General features: G+C 43.5%; 1 protein-coding gene across 9 annotated transcripts; it reads right to left on the bottom strand.

Moving 5' to 3' along the window:
• Window positions 1–262: 262 nt before the first annotated feature.
• Window positions 263–24748, bottom strand: HORMAD2 (HORMA domain containing 2). 9 transcript variants are annotated; one of them, XM_066979179.1, is made up of 14 exons: window positions 23689–24567; window positions 23148–23189; window positions 22663–22751; window positions 21665–21809; window positions 20248–20311; window positions 19210–19246; window positions 17919–17939; window positions 17151–17177; window positions 15711–15778; window positions 12681–12832; window positions 11833–12086; window positions 10885–10993; window positions 9657–9721; window positions 263–601 (listed from the first exon to the last, which is right to left on the bottom strand). In XM_066979179.1, the coding sequence occupies exons 3-14, from the start codon at window positions 22711–22713 to the stop codon at window positions 497–499; spliced, it is 1098 nt and encodes a 365-aa protein (XP_066835280.1). In that variant the 5' UTR covers window positions 22714–22751; window positions 23148–23189; window positions 23689–24567; the 3' UTR covers window positions 263–496. The 9 variants fall into 9 exon arrangements, with proteins under 9 accessions (XP_066835280.1, XP_066835282.1, XP_066835281.1 ...); XM_066979180.1 differs by lacking the exon at window positions 263–601 and adding an exon at window positions 609–4584 and having other exon boundaries at window positions 23689–24575; XM_066979181.1 differs by lacking the exon at window positions 10885–10993 and having other exon boundaries at window positions 23689–24578.
• Between the last annotated feature and the right edge of the window lie 389 nt (window positions 24749–25137).

Below are 25137 nucleotides of genomic sequence, written 5' to 3'. Positions count from 1 at the left end.
CAGATTAAAAAAAAAAACTTCTTTGAAAAAAAAAATCAGCGCTCCGGAAACAGTAGATAGGAGGAAGCACAATCTAATGAATCATGAGACTTGCTGTTTGCTGGCATTGATACCTCAGAGAGCTCATCCTGAAATACTGCCATTAATATTGATGACATATTGGCAACGGACAGCCCAGCCACCGAGGAGCAAATTTAGCCAGCGGTGTGTGTGTGGTGTGAGGGAGAACTCGGACGGAAAGAAGCACACGGACACGTTCACATGGAATCATCAATCCTCAACTTTAGAACATCAAACAAGTGCTGTTGGCCCACACTGTCAGGACAGTTATGGCGCTTGCAGTCTCTTTGCAAACCGGTTAGTACTAGACAAACAAATACGCAGAAATACATGCGGTATGTGCAGAGTTAAATATGAGGAGAGAGTAAATGTCTTTACTTGTCAGATGACAACGCAAACTCACACCTTCTAAATGCCCTGTGTGTCAGAACGAACATCATTTCCTGCCTTCCAGAAGCAGCTTCTCTGGTTCACTGACCTTCCTTTTCTTCTTGGGTCCTATTACCTCTTCCTGGCTAAATACAAGGTTCAGGCAGCTTATCTGTAAGAACCATCAGAAGCAGTGATCATTCTCACGGTACAGGCTCTTGCTAGACAAGTCAAGAAACACAACTTCCAAACCTACAATGTGTTTTCCTGGATCCTCTTGGGTTTATTTACTGTGATCCTGTTCTCCAGAAAAGCCATTAGGCAAGGAATCAAAATTGGAATACTCACTGGAATTGAGACCATAAGGTTTGTGAAAGCAACAGGTTCAGCTTCAGGGAGAGAGAATGTTTTGGCCCCACAGCCAAAAGAAAATACAAGGAACAAGGAGATCTTTGAGAAACACAATAGCTTGTAGGGCAGAAGCCTGTTTTACCACCAGATAATCGTAAATGCATGTAACAGAAGAGAGGCACTTATGTCAAATTTGTAGTCACTTGAAACAGCCTTTCAGGACGAGACATACAGTACGTCTATTTGTACACCTTTGTACCATGTACACATGGAATTTCAACTTGAGTTGGTTGCTCTCTGAGTTCAAAGACTACTTTTGAGTTTGTGAAAAATAACTAAGTGAAGCAAGCTTTGCTTCAAAAGGCTTAACTTTCCTCTAGGAAGGTACAAGCCTCACTCAAAAATTGTCCAGAGGCCTACCAATCAAAAGGTTATAAACCACCACTAAATATATGTTACAGTATAAATGGGTCAATGGTCACAGGCAATTCACACAGATCACTGAGAGATGAACAGCCAGAACGACAGTTGAAGTGCTGGCTGTGCCATTTAAGTGACAAACTCACTTGTTATCACAGGACATATTTACATTTTTATAATTATAACATGGAGCTGCAGAGAACAGCCCACCCAGAGAGACAAGGCGCACAGTCAGGCAACGTAGCCTATCTTGCTCTCGCTGGAACTGAGCTGAAGGGACACACCACAGCACACTGCTTCAACTTTGCCTCCAAAAGAAAACTCATTTGGATGAAAGTAAGGTGAATGAAGAGGGAAAAAACAGCTAACCATGTTGCTGCTTCAAAATAAGACTAGTTTACTTTGGTTTCACTAAAAAACAAGAGGAATCCTGAAAGTGAAGCAGGAAAAACACAAGGAGTTAATAAAGAGCTATTCCAGAACATATCCTGGAGACAAGCACAAGGTCTCCAGATTACAAAATGTGGTTATTATAGAATTCCCCACCCACGTCATCAAGGCTTTCTTTCCCTCTGACCTTGGTATGAGGCTTTGGTAATCTCTACATAGCAATGGTCTTTCTAATGTGTGAAATGACTCTGACTATGGATTAGCAGCAAAACAGTTTGAAACAACCTCATTTTGCCTCTCTATCATGTTTCAACTTCCCTTCTTCCCTCCTCTTCATTATGAGCAACATGATATTGGCTAATGCACAAAGTACAACTTCCTTTCCATGAAAACAGAAAAGTAGAATCTGCCAAAGTGGGACAGGCAGGTTCTCCCTCACGTCTGACAAAACTTTCAGCGCTGTCCAAGGCATATTTGCTTGAGAAAACACTGATGAGTGGATCTCTGTGTTACAGCTCTGACCTGATATCCAGCTGCTCAAACTGGCATTTTAGGCAGTTATTTACTTTCCTCTCCCTGGCATCGTTTTAACCTGTCTGCTTCCTTTTTTGATGTAAAGGGCCCTGAGGGTGGAAACACTGCATCCAGACACTCTCCAGTGCTAACACAGCTGCAAGTTTTGTACCATGTCCTGCTGGCCAGACAATAAAGCAAAGCAATGATCCCCAGTCTCCAGCCCCCTCGTCACCTGAATAAGGCGGCTCTCCTATTTTAGCCTAAACCGCATAACGAGAATGTCAGCCTGAGCTGGCGCTTTTATTTCCTCTATCGAGGAATGGATGTTCCGCAGCACAAGCAGCTACTTAGTCAAGTTTTACCCCTTTTTTATTTCTCATGAATTTTCTGCACGGATGGGATACTTTCAAGGTGGGAGACGCCGCCATGACGAGCAGCTGCAGCTCTCTCTCTGAATGTTTTCCTTCCCTTTACCACAGGCAGAATTGCCACCTAACAGGAACCTGAGATTAGAAAAGTAAAAACAGCCAGGCAAGTCATCAAGTGCTCTAGACAAGCACTATTCATCTACTGAATGAATAAGATGTCAAAAGTGTGAGGTATTTCACTGAAGTCAACATGTCCCGTCCTGCTCCTGCACGGCTACAAGTTCACGTCGGAGCTCAGAGCCACAAACAGACCCCAGGTCCAACTTCCAGGTTCCAACCTTAACCAAACACTCAGGCTTCTTCCCCAGAAATGCAACACTAAATGGGATTAAGTCAAATCCTACGTATGTTTATTTGACTTTAACCAAGAAGTAAACCTCTTAAACGGTGTGGTGAAAAGCAGGAAATCCCTCCCATTGACTAAACATACAATCAAAGGCTCCAGAAGTTGATCAATTGTACTTTTTTCCCATGTACTGAGATGCATGATTTAGAGAGCTCAGCCTGTACGAATGTTGTTGTCTTACACAACCACTACAAGCCTCAGCTCCTCTGCGGCGTTGAGCCAGGTGCTAGCAGGCCTCCTCTGCGAAGGGACAACGCTGAGTACAGGACGGGGGGACAAGCCCAGATCGGGTAGCAAAGACAGGAAGAGACCTGTGACCTCCTGACTCTCAGTCCACGACGCAGCTCTGGGTCATACCATGAGCACACAGTGAGTGTGAATCTCCTGTGTTTTACAGTAGTGCGCTGTGTGTAAAAATGTAGTATTTTGCCGCAGATTTTTTTCTGTGAAATTACAGCTAACTTGTGAATCATGCAAGCGTTACTAATTTCTGGCATAAAACTAACAGGACAGCTGCACTTTGTCTGGAGAAGATATCAGGCTAAAAATAGATTAGACTTAGATTAAAGCCTTCCCAAGGCAGACTGGTGGATGGAGCAGAATGAGCAGACTATGGCTACACTGCTATTCTTAGATAGACAAAATCAGGACCTAGTTTCATGCTCTGCAATTTTCAATCCCCAGTGTCCCCGTCTATTCCAGCCAAAAATTCCCAACATAAACTGATGCAAATTTACAGCTCTTCTGGCATGTGTTTTGCTTCCCAAGGCATCCTATGTAGAAAAGCTAGAATAGCGTAAGTGTTCAGCTGTGTCCCCTCTTTGTCCCCGGCCTACCCCATGCTGAGGTTTGGCACTTGGTGCATTCTGTGCCCTCAGAAGACTTCCCTTGGTCAGGACATGGAGTGTTTAATGTGGTACCTTGTAACTACCCTAACAAATTCAGAAGCACATGAATATCAAAGGAAGCCCAGTTCCATCAAGCAAGCCAGAAGAATAAGGACTGAGATACAAGACTTAACTGGTGAAATAAGGCAAAACAACCCTCCACTGCCAGGGCAGCAAATAATATCTGCAGGGTACATCTATCACCATCAGGAAACTTTAATCAGAGAGGGCCAATGCCTGATGTATCCTGTGATTTCAGCTGCAGCTAACTCAGTAGCACAGCAAACACTTGCCACTTGCAAAAAGCAAGACCATGGCTCTTTAAATGCAGCCCCTAAAACGTGAGGCATCCCCAGTAAACAGGCATCTCTGGTTGAAGGCAATAATTCTCGTTTACTCACTGACAGCTGGCTGCTCCATGCCCTCCAAGGACAGTGAAATAAGGGTTCACAAGGCACTTTGTGGTGCCCAGTGAAAAGACAAGGAAAGGACACAAGCAGAATTGCAGAAAATTCCATTGAAACCTACGGAAAAGCTTTTCTTTACTATGACGGTGATCAACTGGCACAGCTTGTCCAGAGAGGTCGTGGAGTCTCCATCCTTGGAGATGCTTGGATGTGACTGGACAAGGTCCCGGGCAGCCTGCTTTGAGCACGCAGGCTGGTCTAGAGGCTCTCCAGTGGTCCCCTCTGACCTCTGCCATTCTGTGAAGGCGGCACAGAGGTTAAACGGTCGAGGCAGGGCTTGGCAGTAATCTCCTATCAGTTTCCAGTAAAGCTAACGCACTGACATCAGTAGAATTAATCCTGATCTTCATCTGTACAAAGTGGAGGAGAATCACACTGGTTAGCGTGCAAGCCAATTTACGCAGGTGGAAGAATGAAAGACGCTCACTGTGGTGCCCCGGTGGAAACTTGCCACATTTCTGTCCCCAGGAAGCCATGCCAAGACATCACTGACTACCACTAGTCCTCTTCATTTTCCATAGCTCACTGTTAAAATCTCTGTCATTCAACGCAATTTCCTTTTCGGAAACTGGAAGTCTCACAGGTCTACTCTGTATCATACATCTTATTGCGTTTAAAGGAGTAATGAACAGATTTTTGCAGAGTAGGGAAAAAAAAGAAAAAACACTTAAAAAATACCCAGTGGAAAAAAAAGTGCACCAGTCTCTCTCTTTGTAGCCTCTATCAGGGCCCTCAGTTGCGCTGTAGGTGGCTGTGCTGGCCATTCTGACCGCAGGATCACAATCGGATGTGCTTCCCGAAACCGAAAGGCTTCCCCTTGTGAGATTTACAGCACTGTAACCCAGGAGGTGAAAAGCAATGGACGCTCTTTCTGCCTCTGAGGCTACTACCCAGCTTAGTCCTCACGGGATATTAGATCTGTCCAGCCTTACCCTGTGCAGATTTCCCTAGAGGGCCTGGTTGTTGGCATGTGCATTATGAACCTATCCAAAGGCAGCCAGTGCAGATGCTCCATGGCTTCCCATGGATGTACCTGGAGTAGCTCTCAGGGAATCTGAGGGCACGTGGGTTGATTCTCCCCCACCTGCGGGGCGACGAGCCTCACCTCTGAATGAAGAGATCACGAGGAAACTGTTTCCTAAGCAGTTAGGGATAACAGGAATAATTCATGCAAGGGATAAATGGCCCCAGATACATCTAAGGATCATGAATTCAGAGAAGCCAGGAATTTCCTGACCTCCCTGTCTCACTCCTCACAGAGCTAACAGGAAGGAGAAAGGCTAGCTCATCTCTGAATCTTGCTCTCTTCATTGCTTGGGTCTGTGTTGCCTCAGCTGCTTTGGAGGAGAAAATGTTCTGGGAACTTCTCATCAGATACAGTTTGCTTGATAGACAGTTAGAGATAAACCTTTCTTTTTTTCTTTTCTGCAAAAGTTCAAGATAATGACATTGCCACAGAAAAATGCTTTCCTATTGCTCTGCAAATGGCAGACTTCACCCTTCAACTGCTTTCTGTCATGGCAGTTGTAAAAGCGGTTTGCCTGGGAAAAATCAGACAACAAAGGTCTTGATCTTCGAGCTGTTTTTCTGCAACTGGACCCACTTGTGCTGACCTTCACTTTCAGACAGAAGCCACATACAACACCAGAGCTCAGCAACGGCACGAGAATCTCCATCAAGATGACCTGGCACTGGCAAACAGCACAGACACTGCTCACAATGTGTTGGGCGTGAAGGACCACTCACACTGCCTCCCCTGGCTACCACAGTCCCCGACAGAAAGAGGGACGTAGCCCTGAGACTTCTGCATGGGGAGCAGCAGCTGGACAGCCGGGCTACCCTCTGATGCCTAAAACGACACTGTTCTACAACAGTTAGGCAAATGAATCTCTGCCTAGACATCTTTCAGACAGCTCCAGAGCTGATTCACACAGCAGCAGCATGCCTCTGCCAGGCGCTGACTCGCAGCACAGAGCCCCCTGGGCTATCAGCTATCCAAACCAGTGTGTCCACGCACTTGTGTCCCACAGCAGTCCAGCAGCATGAGCGTGGCCAGTCCAGCAGCATAAGCAGTGTCTGGCCCTAGCTAATGAAGCCAAAAACTCAGGAGGCAGAACTGACTTGGGCTGTATGCGCTGATGCAGCCACACCATTTCCAGCTCTGGCACAGGCTTGGTCTGGGGCGATTCAGGGCTCTGCACGGCTGCTGCACTGTGCAAAGAGACTGCACTCGAAGGACCACCCCAGAACTTCAGCCCACAGCTTGCTGATGGGAGATAAAAGCCTGCAGAGGCGTCCACATGCTCAGCTTTTACTCATCTTCTAGAACTATTTCATTCCAAATTCATTCCACTTAACATTTTTGCTTATATGAAGACAAAAATCAATTTGCAGGACAGGACGATTAAAGGATTCAAGAAGTTAAAGCAGTATGCTGAAGTTTTTCAGAAGGTTATCTTACATTCAGCGCAGGAACCCATTCCCACCAGCAGATTTCTATACACTAAATCAATGGGCAGCAATTCCCTACTTTGTACTACTTTTCAGATCACAGCTCCTAGAATGCCAGTGGAAACTAGCAAGACGCATAAAGATAGCACACTGGGACAAATCCTTGGCTGATGCAATCAGAAAAGTTCTCCTAAAGTCAGCAGAGGTAGGCTAATTTACATGCTGGTGTCTAACTCTGGATGATTAAGTACAGAGATGCTTTGCTGGGAAAGGGCAATCTCTCATTTGATCCTAAGTATCATCAATCATTAGACTGCAGATAACAAGCAAGTTGAGTACATGTAAATTTTTCTCCAATCTGAAAACCCCTCTGTCAGAGACTCTCCATGGCCATTATTAAACACCAGTTATAGCTCTAACTGGACAGGAATAGCTTTTTCTCTTTTGGCAGATCTGCATCCTTTGCTTCTCCCATGTCATATAGAAAAAAATAAGCCTTTAATACTTTAATTCCTGGTTTTCCTGAAAAGCTATAGGTTAGGAAGATAACGAACAATGAACTCTGTCCCAACAGCACAGATCTTATTTTTGATAATACAGAATCCAGAAGGAATAAAGCAGTTCACCCAGACGAAAAGCAGAAATGTGCTGGTCTTAACTTCCGAAAGCAACTTCTGGTTGTGAGTACCAGATTTTTGAATTTGCCATTTTCTGATTATCAAATCCTTGTACAGATACCCAATTCTGGGACCCTCCAAACTGGTTGAGTTAGATTTTAAAATCTTGGCCTCAACATTTAACTTTAGAGAATCAAGCACTGAAACCCAAGTCCCTGCGGTGCTGCTCCACGAAGAGCTGAACGAGCTGACGCTGCGCGGCCACCAGAAGGGCGAGGTCTCCTCCCAGGCCCTCTTTTCCCCATTCCTTACTTCCCAGTCTTGCCCGCTCCCTCACGGTAGCACTGGTATGTGAGCAATCGTTAAGTGAGCAGTTCAAGAGGCTCTTTTGGTGGAAACCTAACACTCGTCACGCACTAGCAGTGCGAGTCTAACGGCGTATGTCTGCCCAAAATAGGGAGACCTCAACGGCCCAGGCCAAGTTGTTCCTCGAGCACCCTCACGCACCAAGCCGATTGAACTCTGGAATCCAGGAGAAAGCAGCTCCCTGTGGAGACCTCACGTCTCCTCAAACCAGAGAGCTTCTCTGAACACACCTGACAGCCGGAAAATGCTATTAACTGACTTACTGCAGTCTGGATAGCAACAAGGTGTTTGCATTCACACCCCAACAGGACTCCTTCTACCATCTTACCTGTATTTGACCCTGTTAGATAACACCTAACTCTACTTTCCCTAGCTTGTCCTCATTTTTTAAGACAAACCACTCAATAGTTTGGCTTCCTGATACAAGTGGAATACACAATGGTCATTTGTTTTACCCACTTCCCTCAGAAAAGGAGGGAAAGTCCCTCCCATGTGGAAAATAGTGTCAAATTTGTGTTAGCACTGGCTTTACTGTGATGATCTGCACTTTTTAAATAGTGACTTGATTTTATTTTTCCCTAACCTAACTGAAACATCAGCCAACTTCTAAGCTGTGAAGGTTTAAAAAATAGTATCAAAGAATAAATAAAAAAACTGTCTGCCATGCAGAATTTACCAGGCAGAGGGCTTGGGATTTTTTTAATTTTATTTTTTTAAGTCTTTGGAAGCATTCAATGGATAAAGTGACTCTTCCACTTTTCAGTAACTGTTTCCACCACCTTCACAAACTCTCACTATTGCTACCGTGTTCTAATGAAATTCACAGAGAGAGAGGTGTCTGGTGCTCTGATTATAATCATGACAGACCCGAAAGAATGTAAGAGCGTGAATCAGTGGGACAACCATGGGTTACAAACAAAAAAGGCTCCTGTTTTCACAGAGACGACAGAATAAACAATGATCAGAAGGAAACTGGAGGATGTGACAAAAAAAAATGTGGTTAAAGTTTGAAAAATACCAGCCTAGGCACAGAAGTTCATTTCTAAGATCCAGAGTCAAGGCAAATACTTCTGAGATGCCTTTTGAGTGACACATTAAGTAGTCGTCTCCAGTTGCTGTCTGGGTTAGACACCCCAGGATTCTTTTCAACAGAAGCAGGGAAATTTTTAGTAGCAATTTCCTACTCTCATTAACTTACCCTGTAAAGATTCATTTTCAGAACATTCAAGCTCACAACATTTTCAACTAATTTGAATGGGAGGAGGATCAAGTGGCAAGTCTGGTGGTATTCAGAGATTTGCTGTGTCACTGAAAAAACTTATGCACAAGCCCAGGAATTCCAGCTCTGATTCTGATTCGGGGTTTGACCTGGACAGTCTCAGGACGGAATTAATTTCACATAACTTTACATATTTAAAATTACATGTCTGGTCCACCCTACTTCTTTGGATTGCCCCAGTAACCAATGAAAAAGAAATCAGCACCTCCAGGGGATAGACGAGTCTCCCTATCCTAGAAAGGTAGCCAAAAAGGAATAGGATCCAACAGTACCTGTGACTCACAGATAAAGACAGTCTGCATGCAAGAAAGCAGAGGTGAAGACTGTCTTAGGCAACAGACAAGCACAGTCTTCAAACCTAACACAGGGAGATGATTTCAGAACCCTAATCCAAAAACACACACAGGTAAAACAGCCTGGTTGTGACGTTTAGTCTGCATGTGTAATTCACAAGTGTCAACTCCAGGAACAGTACAAAAATTCTTACAGTGGATGAATGAAATAAGCTGACCATGGAAAATGTGTTCCTAAATGCTTCCAGTTCATGCTTATACCCCTATGCCATAACACTTTGTAGCTGTACATTTGATACTGTACAACAAATCCATAGAAGTTATTTGAATCTTGTGCCATCCTAGATGACATAATATTCCATGGCAATGAATTCCACATTGCCTGGCATATCATAGAACCACTAAAATTTGCTCACCTGCTGAGAGGCCCTTGAGGAGGGCATTCTGCCCTTTTCTTCTATTTCTGTCTTCTCCTTTCCACCTACAATCCAAACACATCAAAATTAGCTCTCAAGTTGAAAACCCTACACTTGACTGGAAAAAAAAATGCTAAAGCACGAATGAACTACTGTACCAAAACTGGTCTGAAATCGTGTAACCTTTGTTCTCAGGCAGTGCCAGCAGTGGCAGTTTATTACTGGAACAGAGATTTCAGATTAGTATCATCTGAATGTGCAACACATTAACTTTCTGCAGCTCCAATCCATGAGGTTGACACTTAAACTCCATTTTTAACCTGGCTTCTTAAGAAAACAAGGCTCTTGCCAGCATATTCCCCATGCAAGTGGTTGTGTTGGATGGGAGCTTGTCCCTTAATTACTAACTGTTGACCTTATTAGACAGTTTTCATAAAATTTGATGGGAATGTCCCAAAGTGCCTCAGAGCTTCCTGAAAACAGGCAATTAGCTAAAGGAGGAAGATCTTGTAAATACCCCCTTAGCAGAAAAGGTGTCAGAATGAGTTCACTCCTATTAGTCATTGGAGAATCTGCAGGAGAAAGACCTGAAAAGGTAACTTCATAGGCAGCCTAGCTTCTTTATTGCACTGCTTGGGGATCTCAGGAATGCTATTTACCATTTTGTCACTAGATGGTATTGTTCCACAGGCTATATTTGAGAGTCTCAAAGGTCAAATGCAGTATGGTATATCAGAAGCTAGGCTTACTGATGTGACAGGATTGTTTCACAGGCTGTATTTGAGAGCCTCAAAGGTCAAATACAGCATGGTATATTGAAGCTAGGCTTACTGAAGTAACAGAGAAGGCTTTTTTTTTTATATATGTTCACATATGTTTTCGTATGTGAAAGTTATTAGCAAAATCAAACTCTAACAGCTAAAGGAAAAGAGCCTTGGTGAAATGTAGATAACATAACTCAGTATTAATGAACTTTGCATTTCCTCCATATCTGAAAAAAACTGCTGAGATAAAGAAGTGGAAAGATATTGATAAAAAATTGAATGTTTCTGTTAACAAACCAAGCATACAAAACTGGCCTTTTGTTATAGTTCAATCTGATCTGATACGACATTGATTTAGTCTGGCAAACTGTTCATCCCTTTCAAAGTAGGTGAGAAAATCTGCACATTATGCTAGGATGCAGTTCTGTGCACAAGCTCCTTCAGTTTTGAAGCTGAACCTCTACCTGTATCTTGAAGGCAAAAAGAAGATGCTTCAGTTCTCCAGCCTGGACGGGTATCATTTTTGTCCTTTTCAGGCTCACCTGAATCTGCTCTGACAGGGAGAGGATTGTCCTGCAATGCAAATGACGCTTTGTCTTAATAGCATAGCTTAAAAAAATATGCCCAGGTGGTACATCCATAAACTCAGCGCTAACAGAGAGGGATTTTCAAAACTCCTCAGCAGCCTGGCATCCCTACTCCCAAGCCTACAGGTCTTTCAGAAGAGAAATTTGCTGAGAAAAGACAGAAAATTCTGACCTAAATAGCTTCCTGTTGTCAGGTGCTGGTTATGTTTTGTTGCCTAGTGCTGACCACCTACATGAAATTGTCAAGTCTGAGCTACGGCTGCAGGCTGCCCCTTCTGCTGTTTTGGAGAGAGGCACCACCAGAGGACCATTCATTCAACCCTAACTTGTTGTCTAAGTAAATTATCTGAACTGCCTGGTAAAGGTGCCTTCTTCTCCACTAAGCCCAGAGGAGGCCCCAGAGAAATAAGACACAGTGCCCAACTTTTAGATGGCTAGGGGTAGCGGAAGGAATCTCACCTAACGACACTGCGAAAAATGCCTTAGGCCTGAGAAACACCAAGTGGAAACGCCAAAGTCTGCAATTTTCCCCACTTTGTGCATGTCTGTGTATAAGCGTGTAAGTGTGTGTGTGTGTTGTCTCTCTCTCCGTATAATCGCTGCCCTCTTCTGGGAGAATATATTACACTCATTAAGCCAATGGATACACTCGAAAGAAGATCGCATTATGCCTATGGATTTTCCAGTCCAGCTCAATCCTCTGTAGTGCTGCTGCCCTACACGAGCTTATTAAACTAGGATTCTGAGCAAATGTTTCTTTTAAGGAGAGTTTTGCTAGATAAACTCCATTCCTCCAGTGACAACTGAATAGAGTTATTTCTATACCTTGGTGCTCCCCTCCTCTTCCTCTTCATCATAGTCTAACCCTTGATGGGAGATCTCAGTAGGGCCATTCTTCTGGATCAGGTTGCTTTCAACTCTCCCCATTCTTTTGTTTTCAGTCGTTACTTTCACTTTCATGGTGTGGAACCCAGTGGAGACTGACCCTACTTTGAGGTTGACGGGATCACCATCAAACAACAGGTCCGCAGGGCTGACTTCTTCCTTAAAGCCGGGCGGCTGGTAATCGTTGGGAGTTACTACAGAGGGAGGAAGAACCCACTGTTGACAGAGAAACCAAGTTCCATTTCTCTTTAATCTGCTCTATAAAAGACAAATATCTACCAGCCTCAAGAAACAATACCAGCTACTAAAAATATTCTGTGGTTTGTTTTTTGTTTTGTTTTGTTGAGGGAAGAAGGGAAAGAATTCAAAGGAAAAAAATGGACTGAGCAAATGTTATCCGGGGGCTCAAAGAAATAGTAACTTTAGACTGCTGAGATACCATTAATGAGCTCAACTTTCTGGAGTAGAACCCAGCAAACATAGGATGCCTGTTCCTTAAAAAAAGCAGTGAAGGAGAGGGTTGTCTCCATTTCACACTGCATGGCTATACTTCTTACATGGATGTTCAACCCCTTCTTACAAAGCATCTGCCATCCCAGTGTGTCAGAAGGCTTTACTATCTTTTACACCATTTCTCACTGGTGCAAACTCTCTATCAGCTAATAGATTTTAATAGTTTACTACCCTTTCACCTTTCTAAGCTTTATTGATTTTATGGGACGCATGATTATCGCAGAAACTGATGGAAAGGGAAGCTCTCCCTACAGCATGTGTTGTTCTCTACCTACCTTCATTGTAATAGAAGAGTTTCATGGTCAGGGTAATGTCATTGGGAAGTGGGCCAAGGTTTTGCATTAACAGGTACAGCTTACGGATCAGCAGACTGCTGGCTTGTTTAATGTCCTCGCTGCACACCCCATTCACAAAGTTCATTTTGTTGCTACAATGGAAAGAAGAATAACAGAGCTGTTTTCCTCAGTCATGAATATTCAAGATCTAATTACAAGTACAGTGCACCCACTGACTTGTCTCAAACCACCAGCAACAAAGCTACAATGCCTTTATGTAATTTCCAGATAAATAGGGAAGTGAAACAGACTCCAGGGATGGGGTGGCATCAGCAAAACAACAGTTCTAAATGAAGAGGCATGGCATTTACATTTGAAAAGACTTTGTAGCTGGGGCAATGGACCCCATTATACAAATGTCATGACTCACTTGTTTGAACATGATTAAATTGGATCAAAGGACCATAAAACAAGTGCCTTTCACCTAAGCAATTTCAGGAATGAGAGGAATGAGGTGAGAATCCCATATAAAGCCGATTCATCACAGTGGCTATTTTCAAGTCCATTTTGCATTTTGAAGAGAAGTGAATTGCATGTTCTCACTTCAATTCCATGTAAGAAAAACCAGCTCGGAAGCACATTTTTCAAAAGTGACTAAGGGGCATTCCTCTCACCTCCTTCACCCACCCAAATGTCAGCTGGCTAGTCTAAGCAAGCAGTCTAGACTGAGATAAACGTATAACAGAAGTGGGATGAATTTCCCTCTGGAGGAGTTTGTTTCTCTTGACTACCGAGGTAGATGAGACGAACAGCTGAGATCAGACAGTTGAAGGTGGACTGGATGAATCACTAAGTGACTAAGGAGCCTAAGCATCCTTAACTTTCACTGAAAAGAAGCTTTAAAAAAAGGAGCTCCTACATTACAAAATTATGTCCTTGTTAGACCACTGGCAGGTGGACGATACTATAGACTGGATGGAATCTAACAAAATCATCACAAATTGCTTCAAAAGCACTACGTAACCTAAGACAGCAGGGAGAATCCCAGTGCTGAATATGACTGATTAAATAACTCGAAGGCATAGCTTCATTACGACTGACTTCCCCTTCCAGTTGAAACTTTTAGGCTCATCATGAAAACTGAGTGGCTGTTGAACAGCTTGTATTCCCAAGGGTATGTATGTTTGGTAGGCTCCAAGCTGCCAACAACAAAACTGACGCCGAGCGCGCATCAAATGAAATCTTGTATGTTCTGAAATGTACCAGTGAGAGGGCAAATGCTGGCAACACCTAGGGTGGAATAACAAGAAGCCACAATTTTCCTTCCGCATCATCTTTACAAGTCTTGGGATTAGCAGAATAGAAATGGCAGGGGGAAGTACGTATACAAACAAAGACACATCTTCCGTAGGAATTAACAGGTCAAGTACTGGTTCAATATAGGAATAACACTGTGGATTTGATGCAGGCACGTGCCAACAGGTAGAAGCTGAGGAACTGAACCTCTCTGAAGGATGGGATCCACGGTGAGGAACTCAGTGAGGAACTCCTCCAAAAATCAATACAAATAAGTCAGAGATCATCTAGGAGAAAATTTCTCCTTACCACTCAGATACAAGGACACAGACATAAAGCATCCCTCATGGAATGATTAACTCCAAGTTTGCACATGACAATAAATCTTGCAGGTGTACAGAAGCAGTTTTATCAATTGAAGGAGCTGACAGCAAAGATGACAATACTCTGATCAATGCCAGCATGTCAGTTTACTAACAACTGCAGGTACATGCATGATCCCACAGCAGCAGTGTCAGTTACTGGGGGAACAGACCACAGCTAAGGAATCTGGTGCCATGAGCATTCAAACAGTGTGGTAAAGAGATTTCAAAGAAGCTGATATAAACAGAACAGCAAGATTACTTAGCCACTTCTTGGCCAGTACTATGGACATCAAGGGATACTGAGTTCCATTTGGAGACTGCTGTTATTTCTAGGAACAAATGACTGATCTGAGTAAGGCTGACGAAAAAAATCAAAGTACTCAAGAGCCATCTAATATCTTTCATATCCCAAGAGAGAGCTCTCCTCTTTTCTTCACTGTAGTAAGGACAATCAACAGCAGCTTTGAGGCAGTACCAGAGGATACAGTCAACACGGCACTCCAGATTCAGACGTGGTTCAGATTTGCCCAACAGAAAATCATTTTGCCATGTATGACAAATGATTTGGATGTGTTTAGAGAAAGACTGGTAAATGGCACACTTCGGGAGTGTTATGGAGGAGTCTCCTGAGGAGCATAAAAGACAGCAGAGCTCTCTCGCTACAAAGGCAGGTTCCAAGGCCCAAAAGTCCATCTTGTACCAATGGTAATTAGAGAGGAAATCTAAAAACTGGCTAATTAATTTTCTTTGCTCTGGTTGTAGCCAATTGCCTTTGATAGTACTTAGTTTAAGTTGAACAGGACTATGCCTTACTAAACACAGTGCTGAAAAGACGCAAAAAGCTGCTGCTTCCTGCTCCAAGATTTGCAGCATCAGCGCAGGCATGATCAGCGAAAGACCTCCCAGGTCACCCTCACAAGGCTGCTCAAGCAGAATATATGCATGCAAATGCCCAAGGAAAAAAATATCGGGTGTGGGATCTTCATAGAAGGAATCAAACCTGGAAAAGCTTCGCTGGAAAGCACAACAGTCTCCTGTGAAACTGGAAAAACACTTTTTATTAGTTGAGACGGTAGCGAGCTCAACAACTATGCTGATTTCTGCATCGCTACGCTGACAAGGTGCAATTTCTGTCAATTGCCTTTAATTCAGCTCTGGTGCACTTTAAGTGCTCTGTGCTTTGTAACAGCTTTTCTGCTCATCAGCTTGGAAGTTCATATCCTGGAGGTGAGTATCCTCAACTCTGACGGTATTTACAGCTGCTTAGCGACTCAGACATGCTATAATCATAAAGGGCAGTTTCTTCTTAGGGCTTCAGGAACACAGAGTTTTCATAACGTAATTCTGAGAAATAAAACCAAACCATTACCTGATGATGTCCATCTGGGGCGCCTCCTTTTTGTACTTGAATTTGAATTGATACAGTTCAGTCACTGTCTAGAGATTTACCAAGAGCATGAAAAGAAGAAACAGGTCTCTTTCAATAACAAGTGTAAAGATGTGTACTGAACTTAACAACTTTATGTCAGAACACAGCACTAATTTAATGACATGATTACAGCTTTAACTCCATTATCGCTTGCACTGGCAAGTTTTCTTAACGACCATAACTTACCTAGCACTGAAAGAATCACAAAAAGCTGCAAACTTCCTGCCTCCTCCTTCCACTTCCTCTGTGGGCCTGACTCCCCAGCCTAAACCTCTGAGGCATCAAGGCCAGCCAACTGCCACAATGTGCTGATGTCCTCCCTTACTAAAAGGAAAGATGTGAGGCTTCCACAGTGATGCAGTGCCACGAGGAAATCTGGCCCAGAGTTCTGTACACAGGCAAGGACCTGAAGGGCTGTTCCTACTACTACATAGAAACAGTATCACATAGACAAAGTTCAGAAATTGCTGAACTTCAGCGGTCTCAGAATTTTGTGAGGGAGGTAAAAAAAAAATCTAGATGATTTTCCATTTAAGAAGATTTGCTACAGTTTTAGATAAGAATACTAGGAAGAACAAACTACTTCAACACAAGGAAAAGGATCTACTGTCATCCAATCCCATGCCTATGGTTCACTTTGTTTCAAAGGCAGTAAGGTTGATTGGGAGGAGCTGAGTTGAACTCTTAACTCTGAGCCTTCCTTACAAATCCCAGCCTTTAGCCTTGGTTATGGCTAATCCTTGCTTCCTCCCCAGATGCTGTGGGGCAATGCAGCAGAACTGTAATTAGGTAAGAGTGTTCAGCAGCCATTCCCTGTAGCTACTCTGTGGAGACAGAATGGATGCAGAACCTCACTTATATATTGCACTACCGAGCCTGTCACTGCAGGCTAGATGTAGACAAACTAGCAGACATGGCAACGCACCAGAGAACACAGAAAGGATAACGACACACAGTATGTAACACATACACCCCAGGTCTCGAGCAATTCATAACTTCTATCCTAAACTTCTCTGCATGAAAAACCAGCTCCCTTTTCAACACTGCTGTTAAAAAGATGATAATAGAATAAAAGAATGATTTTGAACTTCCCATTTCTTCCCTCTGGGAAGAAAAACAAAATCAGGAACATGCCCATTAGTTGCCTGTTAACATCCCTGCCTGAGGCCCTAGATGGGCCCACAGCCTAGTGCCCGGTAGGAGTGTTTGATCACAATCCAGCTCACTGAGCTGTCATTCTTGAGTGAAAGCAGAAGAAGAGAAACCAGGTCACCAGGCAGCTATGTCAGGGTAGAACGTAAGCCAAAAGTCCATTCTGAATAAAAATCTACTCACCCATGCCTTCGGTTGCCTCAAAGATTAATTAAGACTCTTTCTTACCTCCGGTTCCTTGGGATTGGTGTAAATCTGTTGTAAAAAAGCACAGTGAGCGCATTCTCCCCTTGGATAAGATGAACCAGTGAAAAGTGACTATAAACAATGATATTTTCAAATTACAGCAGAGATTGTACTATCTGTAACATGGGATCAGAGAAAGGAATGGCTGAGAAACAGCCTTCCTCTATCAGCAGTCAATACTTACCACTTCAAAGACAGGTAGAAGACACTCATCTGTGTAACTGGGGAGGAATGAGGCTAATTCCCATTCCAACCCTCACAGGTAACTATTGATACCTGAGATGTAAATGCTCAAATTATGCACAGAATAGGCGCATAAAATAGCTACTGCTGCTTTGCGAAGGACCAGGGCAAAAGACTCCCAGCATAGCTGCTAGTGTGTGGTTTCATTGGTATCAGGTTAATAAAGAGGACTCCTATGTAGAGGGAAATGGAGGAGACACAGCAGCTTCCTTCTTCCGAGGATGGAGGCAAGAGTTTGCAGGAAGCAACGATACGAAGCTCACAAAAGTGCTTCTTGGACTTTAAGGATTCATGTCAGGCCCCAGCGTCAGAATTCTGACATTCTGAGAAAATGTTCCCACGCAGCCTAGGAAGTTCATATTTACCATATTTAAGAAAGGTCGCCGCTCTATTAAAAACCACACATATTTTGACTTCCCCTTAAAAAACTGGTTTGACACAACCTTGACTCCAAATCTCTGTCAAGCACGGTAGGGGAAGAAAAACGCCTTGCATCCATTTACTTACTGCTAGGACAGCGATATGCAACTAAGGAGAGAGAAAAAAAGAGAAAACAGATCACAAAGTCAAAATCTAACCTTAATGGGCAAGGAAAAAAAACACATTTCAAAATCGAACTGCCTACATAGAGCAAATATGTACATTCAATAAACTGAGTCAAAAATCGTTATATGGATTCTTCATAGCACAGCATCAGCAACACCTAGTGGCCAGTTTACTTGGTCTCACATACAGTTTCCCAAAGAAAACGTTTGCATGCTCAGACTTCCCTTTTAGGACTCTTTCTAAACAAATCTTCAGAGGCTATGCCAACTTAAAACTCTTTTACAATAGCACCCATCCCTACTGAAGACTAGTATTTACTCTCTGGTAAGAAACTGACCAAAGGTATTTGATTTACGCTGTAGCAAGAAACTGCACATGGGACTACTCTTGAAAACAATCTTAGAGCATCTGTTAAATATCTCTGTTTTTCCCTAAATCCATAAATACCAGAGGACTAAATTCCTCCTAGAACTGTCAGCAAGCAATAAACTGAGTTCACAACATTTTGAACTACCATACACACGAGACTGATTTTTAAGAGCCCATCCGATCAGCAGTGCTGAAACTAACACCACTTCATCTGATCTAGATGAGAGTCAGTTTGACGAACAGTGCTGACAGAGATGATGACAATTGGTGCTTTTTCCTGTACAGAGCATTTTTTGTGTGAGAATCAGCAAGGAATATTATTACTTACTAGCTGATTTTGTCCTGACACCAGTTAAACACATTACTTGATGAATTACTCTACAAAAAAAGGAATCAAGTCTGAACCCAAGACAGAAAGGTAAGATAGTTAGAGAAGACGGGAAGAAGGGCAAAGACTTGAGGAAAGAGACAAAGGAAAGCAGAAGCATGAAATAACCTTCCTCAAGAAAACAGGCATGAAGACCTGCAAGTTCTGACTGGCAGTGTCTCCATCCACATTTGAGAATGCAAATGTAGAACACAGAACTAAGAGGAATCCCTTTCAGGCTGAAAATTATTTCACACACCATGTATAGGCAAGTCCAGGGAGCAGCAGCAGTCAATATTTGGGCTCCAGGAATAAACTCTCAAATCTCAGGGAGATATATTCTCATATACGCTCATATATTCTCAGGGCAGGGTATTCTCCCTACCCCACAGCTGTGAATGTGTGTTGTGTGCACATAAAATCACTACAAAAATATAGAGCAGGAATAGAAAGAGAGTTTTGTCCATACTTTATGAAAAAAATAGAAAAGTCCATTAAAAACACGAAAGAACTTACATACTGCCTCTCCAAAGCATCAAAACAACCTTGAATCCTGCCGGGGAAAAATATTTTAATACTAACCAGCAATGTTTATCATGTAACCTGTAAACATACACTCATCAGATACAGTTTAAAGTGCGTACATTCTGGAATTAAGACAACACAGCTAGTAACGTTTTGGCCTCGTAAAGTCCTTTCCAGGTCAATCATCAGAAAGGCCACATCTTCCCCTCTACATTTGTTCAATGTTTACATAACCTAGGGCCAGTCAGCCTAGAGCCCTCTTCAGTCCTGACAGTGACAAGGACCTGAAGCCTGGCTCTAAGTGGCTCTCAGCTCAGTGCTGTTTTGGCTCCCCCAGACTGCGCTCCAGCGGCTCTTTTCCCAATGGCTGCATACAGAGTTTGGCTGAAACTTCGCTCTGAACGCAGCCTGACATGTCTGGTCTTGTAAATTTTTGCTATCTGATGCATAGTTTACAGCTAAGGACTTTCTCAAAGCAGTAAATATTACTTGAGGTAGCAATGGTCCTTGAGTCTTTGCAGCTGCCTATCTCCTTAGCAAATCAAAGTCAGACTCTCTGCTTGCTGAGAACATGCTAATTCGGAAAGGCATCCTAAATAACACACAAGACAGCCATAAGGTACTTAGACACAGAATATCTAGGGAGATAAAATATAGTACATACTTAAAAGAATCTACAAGAATCACTATAAAAGTGAAACTGGAAAAGATTTTAAAAAAAAAAAAAAAAGAATCAGTCCTGTGATTTTCTTTACTCTCTCTGCCTACCTATGCTGCCTCTGTGCTCTGGGGCCTGACCATGACCTCACTCAAGTTAACACAAGAGACCTTGAACTCACATGATCTGCTAAGCTAATTCTGTCTTGCTTACGTACAGGGCGAAGCACACACCGCAGCAGTGGGAGTTGCACTGGCGTATCCAATCGCACTACTGGGCACAGTATTTTCAAACACAGGAAGAAGAATTTGAGGGGTAGATGTCTTGCTATTCAGCACAATCTTGTCTTAGTTTCGCTGTTACTCACTTACCACTTGACTATCTGAAATGATCCCAGACAGCTTTTATCTTCTCGGAGAATTTTTAGACAGAGGTCTGCAAAACCAGATTTAGCACATAGTTACCATCCTTATCACAACTATTGGGCAAACACTGAAACCAAACCAGTCATCCTCCCTTTTTTGGATAAAACACTATCTGGAGGTCCTTCCTGAGCGGAAATGTTGGTTTTCCACTGAGTCCCAGGTGGGCTGACACAAGCTTATTGCTGCATTTTCAAATGTCAAAGACCTTCCTCAGATGATCTGGACTCTGCCAGAAAAAAGTGCTAGAGTTATGGCTTAATTTCAAAAAACCTACAGCTTCCGTTGCCCCCTTCCTCCCTTCTTCATTCCCATCTATTCTGGCATTTCCAAACAACACCTTCACATCTGCATTCAGACTGCACCAACATCTGAATGAGATAAATGACTATACATAGAATAAACTGCTTCGGTTAAGTTTTTCCACGCAGTTCCTTCTGCCGCTGGTTTCAGGCATTACAAATGGCAAGAGGAAACCCATCCTGCAAATGAGGCGGTGAATTAATAACACCTTAGGAGTCAACCAAAGAGCACTTAAAGGCATAAGCAGGCCAGATGTTAACATTTTTGATTAAAAAGGCACTTGAAAGACCTGACATTTGATTAGAAAGACTAGTGGCTTTTCGGGGCTTGGTGATCAAAAGACAATTAGGGATTTCCTGTGCCCTCAACCAAGTCCACATGTGACCATGTTTCAGGATAAATACCTGCCCAGGTAAAAACATGGGGATGGACTGGAATACAAAGAAACATTTTAGACCTGCTAACACATCTTGAATGAACAAAAAGAGGATGATGAATCAAAGCATCATTAATTCTTGTGATCCTATGACAAGTCTTACAGTAACGTCCTTCTTCCTTAAAGGTCTGACTGTGGTTAGTTTGCTAGTTCTGACCAAACGCATGTGGTTATGTGAGCTAGTCAATTTTTACAGAAAAAAAATAATAACAAAACCAATTCTACTTTCTATCTCACAAAGAAAGCTGAAAATTTGAAACCCAAGGGCTCAGAAATCCACAGGAAAATAACACACACCAATCAGAGCTCGTTTTTAAATACTGATTCTTAAGTCAAGCTCCTGACTCTGGGGACTGACTCACAGGGCTGGCAACACCAAGGAAAAATTATAAACCAAAAGAGACATGAACAGGAAAGCCATGTGTTGCTAATACCTCTACATCGTCTTCTATACTCTATCTGATGCAGAAGCATTGTCTGCATCAAGACCTGAGAAAGCATGCTAGCTGTATTCCTAATGAACTAAACTCATACATATATGAGCAGCTAGAACCTAATCTGCAGAGTAGATTATTGCTAAAATACAGCAAGTATGAATAAGAATGCAGCACAAACTGAAAGTGTTACCATCTAAATAGCGAGTTCCGTAAGAACTCTCTGGGAACAGCCCTCTCAGGTATGTTATACAGGAGACAGAGATGGCCAGAAGTCTCTTCACCAGCACCACAGACTGCTTCTTAGTATCAATTTTGTTGGGAAACAACACTGATTCCTGAAAAAGAAGGGTGAAGTTAAAAGTAGAGCTATTTTATATTTAGAAATGACTCTCAACAGGTAGAAAGAAAGGGTAACTTTAAAAGGTAATTTTAACAATTCCCTGGTCTTCATATTACACAGAGAGTGATTCACGTCAAACTAAGTGTGATTAAATATTTCAAGGAATGTTATCAATCGATCTGATGTGATTTACCCAGATGCAGACTGCATTGGTCATTACTCTCCTCTATCACAGCTGAACATTCCCACCCCCTCTACTGTACCAATGCAGACACTTAGCAGACAACCACCCCTTAAATACAAAAGTGTATATACTTTTCTGCCAGCTCTGTTCTACAGAGTTAATAGTGGAGTCAAGCAAGTGCCTGTGCTGGTGTGTTGTTTACTGCTGTACCAAAGTTCAGTGCCTGCCACAGCTTTTTTTGAGATGTGACAGCAGACCAAGCCTGTCAACACTGTAGGCAGACCTAGTTTTCAGAGTGATTTTAACACAGAGATGTAAACATGTCTAAGGTTGGAGCTAATGTAAATACTAAGCACTGCATGACTTAAACTTGAAAAATCCCAGTGGAAAGTATACTAAATTTAGTTCCTTTATTAGGTCATTGCTTTACTTCCTGCTAATAAAGTCCTGTACACACCTAATGAGCCTTTATTTATTTAGTCAAATATGTCAAAACCGCATGCTGTATCTTCCTGGACTCATTAAATTGAAAATACCTGCTTTTTAATTAAACTGTGAACAACATAGCCAGCAGAAAGTGTTCCCAGCTCACAGGGTACAGATATGTCAGGCCCCAAAACTGAGAGGTAAAATTGCCAGCAGCATCGCATTTCAAGGTTTTTACCTTAGAAGACTTCTTTTGTCTAGTGTGTAAAAGCTGACAAGTGGCCATCATGTATTTCAAAGACCTGCCTTCCACTTGCAATCAAAAACCTGAAAAAAAAACAGACAGGAGACACCTGGAAAATACACCATCATTACAACTCCTCATCTTCCTTAAAGTAGGAGCCAGATTCTTCAGCCAGATTCGGTATAAAAACTAATTGCCAGCTAAAGCAAAGCAAACCATAGATACACTATGGCACTGTCTGGAAGTTTGCAGAATGGAAAAACTCTCTATTCACTGGTAAATGATCAATAGTATTTGAAATTCAGGGCCATAAGTGTACTCGATGCCAGCTACTGCCCTTTTAAATTGCATTTTTCATATTCCAAGCCACAATGTTAATTCCTACAACCATGAAAAAGTGTGAAGGGGGAATGTGAAAGAACTGGAATTCTGCCAATGGTATCCAGTATTTTAGCAGGGTAAGCAGGAAACACACTAACATCAATCTTGGCCAGAATACAGGAATGACTCTTCTGGGACACCTTGGAAAAAAAAAAAAAAAAAAAGAGAAGTCCACATTGTGTTAATGAAAGCACGTCTTGTTAAACAAACCTGGATTAAAGAGGAAAATCCTTTTTCTTTTTCAATTATTAATTTTTTATTTAACAAGAATGGAAAGCTGGTTGATAAAGGCAATAACGTGGATGTTACATGTTTGGCACTTCAGTGAGGTGCTTGATTTAGCACCGACTGACATCTTGATTAAAAGCTTCCATTAGATGGAATTAGCAAGGCGCACATTAACCAGTTTGAAAAATGGCTCGCTGCGAGATCTCAACGTGTAGTCGCTAACGGGGAGACGCTAATGAAGAACACCACGAAGAGGTCCCCAGCGGAGCGCTTCCTTGTCCACAGCCAGTCAGTATTTCTATTAACAATTAAAATAATAACATAAACGTAGTGGATTGATTTAAATCGTGAACTAACGCAGTGAGCAGAGGACTTTTATTGCAGCTGACTGAATCTCGTTCTGTGTTTTACCTTTTCAGCTCTTTTCCATGGACGCCTCGTTTCCATTTGCTGGCAGTCATTAGGACGTTGATTGGAACCTGTCACAGCTTTTGTGCTAAATTTAGCACTTCATTTAGTAATGAGGGCGGATTACTGCTATAGAAGTATATTTCAACAAATACACACCTGCGAAATTTTTAGTATTTACATGTTAAATATTTTAGGATTTTTTAAAATCACGTTTGACTAAGCACACTTCAAACAGGACTGGAATGCAATTAAAACAGACAAAGGCATTACTCCGACGTCAGGTTATTAGCTAAATAAAGCTGATTTAAGTGAGCCAGAGAGATAAGGAAATATGTTTTCTACAACACGGTACATTCATAATCGATTTACACACAAAGGAAATGTCATCTTGACTGCGTGTATCTGATCTGATTGCTTGGGTACGTGGCGCCCCCGAGGGCACCACAATCACGACTGCAACCCGGCCAAACCTGACTTTTTTTTTTCCCGGATTATGAGAGAGGAAAAAAGCTGCCCGGCTTCCAAAGCCCCACCGCGCTGCGAGCCGGGGAGCCGAGGAGAGGGAACGGGCCAGGACCAGGACCCGGCCCCGGCCCCCGGCCCCTCAGCGCCCCCGGCCCTGCCATGTGGCCTCACCCCAGGGCATGGCTGCGGGCGGCCGCTTGCTCCCCATCATTAATTTCGGCTGCTTTCAGACTACAGCGGCCTCCATAAGGCTGCCACTGGAGTTTTAAAAGCGTTTTTTTTGTCTTGTTTTGTTTTTCTGACCGGGGAGCCCCCAGCGCCACCCGCAGCCGGGGCTGGCGCCCGCCGCCCCTCGCCAGCCCGCGGGGTCCCGCTGAGGCGCCGGGCCACGGCCGCCACAGCGCGGAGCCATCTTGACGCACGGCGGCCCCCTCGCTGTGTCGGGCCGGGCCGTGCCGGGCCAGTACCTGCGCGGCTGAGCCCCGCTCCTTCAGCCTGGGGGCCGCGGGCTCCGCCTGCCGGCTCGGCTCGGCTCGGCTCCGGGCGGTGCCGCGGGGCCCCCGGGCCTGCGCGGCGCTGGGGGCGGGCGGAGGGCGGGGGCTCGGCGGCGCCGTGGCAGGCCCGGCTGAGGGGGAAAGTGGCGCTGGGTCCAAAGACGGCGCGTGGAGGGTCCAGGCGGTGCAGGGGGAGCATGGCCCCGATGTGGGGGCTTGGGAGCGTGGAGGAGGCTTCCAGGGCAGCGGGGCTCCCGCCAGGCTGATGGCAAAGGTGCCTGCTCGCAGCCTGTGGGCAGCTTTCCTCTTCATAGAATCCTAGAGTCATTAAGGTTGGAAACGAGCTCCAAGATCATCTGGTCCAACCATCCCCCTACCACCAATATCACCCACTAATCCGTGTCCCTAAGCACCACGTCCAACATTTCCTTAAACACCCCCAGGGACGGTGATGCCACCACCTCCCTGGGCAACCCGTCCCAATGTCTAA

This window comes from Anser cygnoides, chromosome 17 (assembly GCF_040182565.1).
Source record: "Anser cygnoides isolate HZ-2024a breed goose chromosome 17, Taihu_goose_T2T_genome, whole genome shotgun sequence".
Taxonomy (NCBI): Eukaryota; Metazoa; Chordata; class Aves; order Anseriformes; family Anatidae; genus Anser; species Anser cygnoides.
The sequence above is the reverse complement of the archived record's forward strand: the minus strand, read 5'-3'. Positions and strand labels throughout refer to the sequence as shown.

What these genes read in the sequence shown, in the direction of transcription:
- HORMAD2 (XM_048054820.2), bottom strand. Translation starts at nt 22,713, where the DNA reads ATGATGGCCACTTGTCAGCTTTTACACACTAGACAAAAGAAGTCTTCT. An exon ending in GACAAAAGAAGTCTTCTAAG is followed by an intron (nt 21,810 to 22,662) that starts GTAAAAACCTTG and finishes CTTCTTTTTCAG; the next exon opens with GAATCAGTGTTGTTTCCCAA. An exon ending in CCCCAGATGGACATCATCAG is followed by an intron (nt 15,384 to 15,710) that starts GTAATGGTTTGG and finishes GTGTTTTTCCAG; the next exon opens with TTTCACAGGAGACTGTTGTG.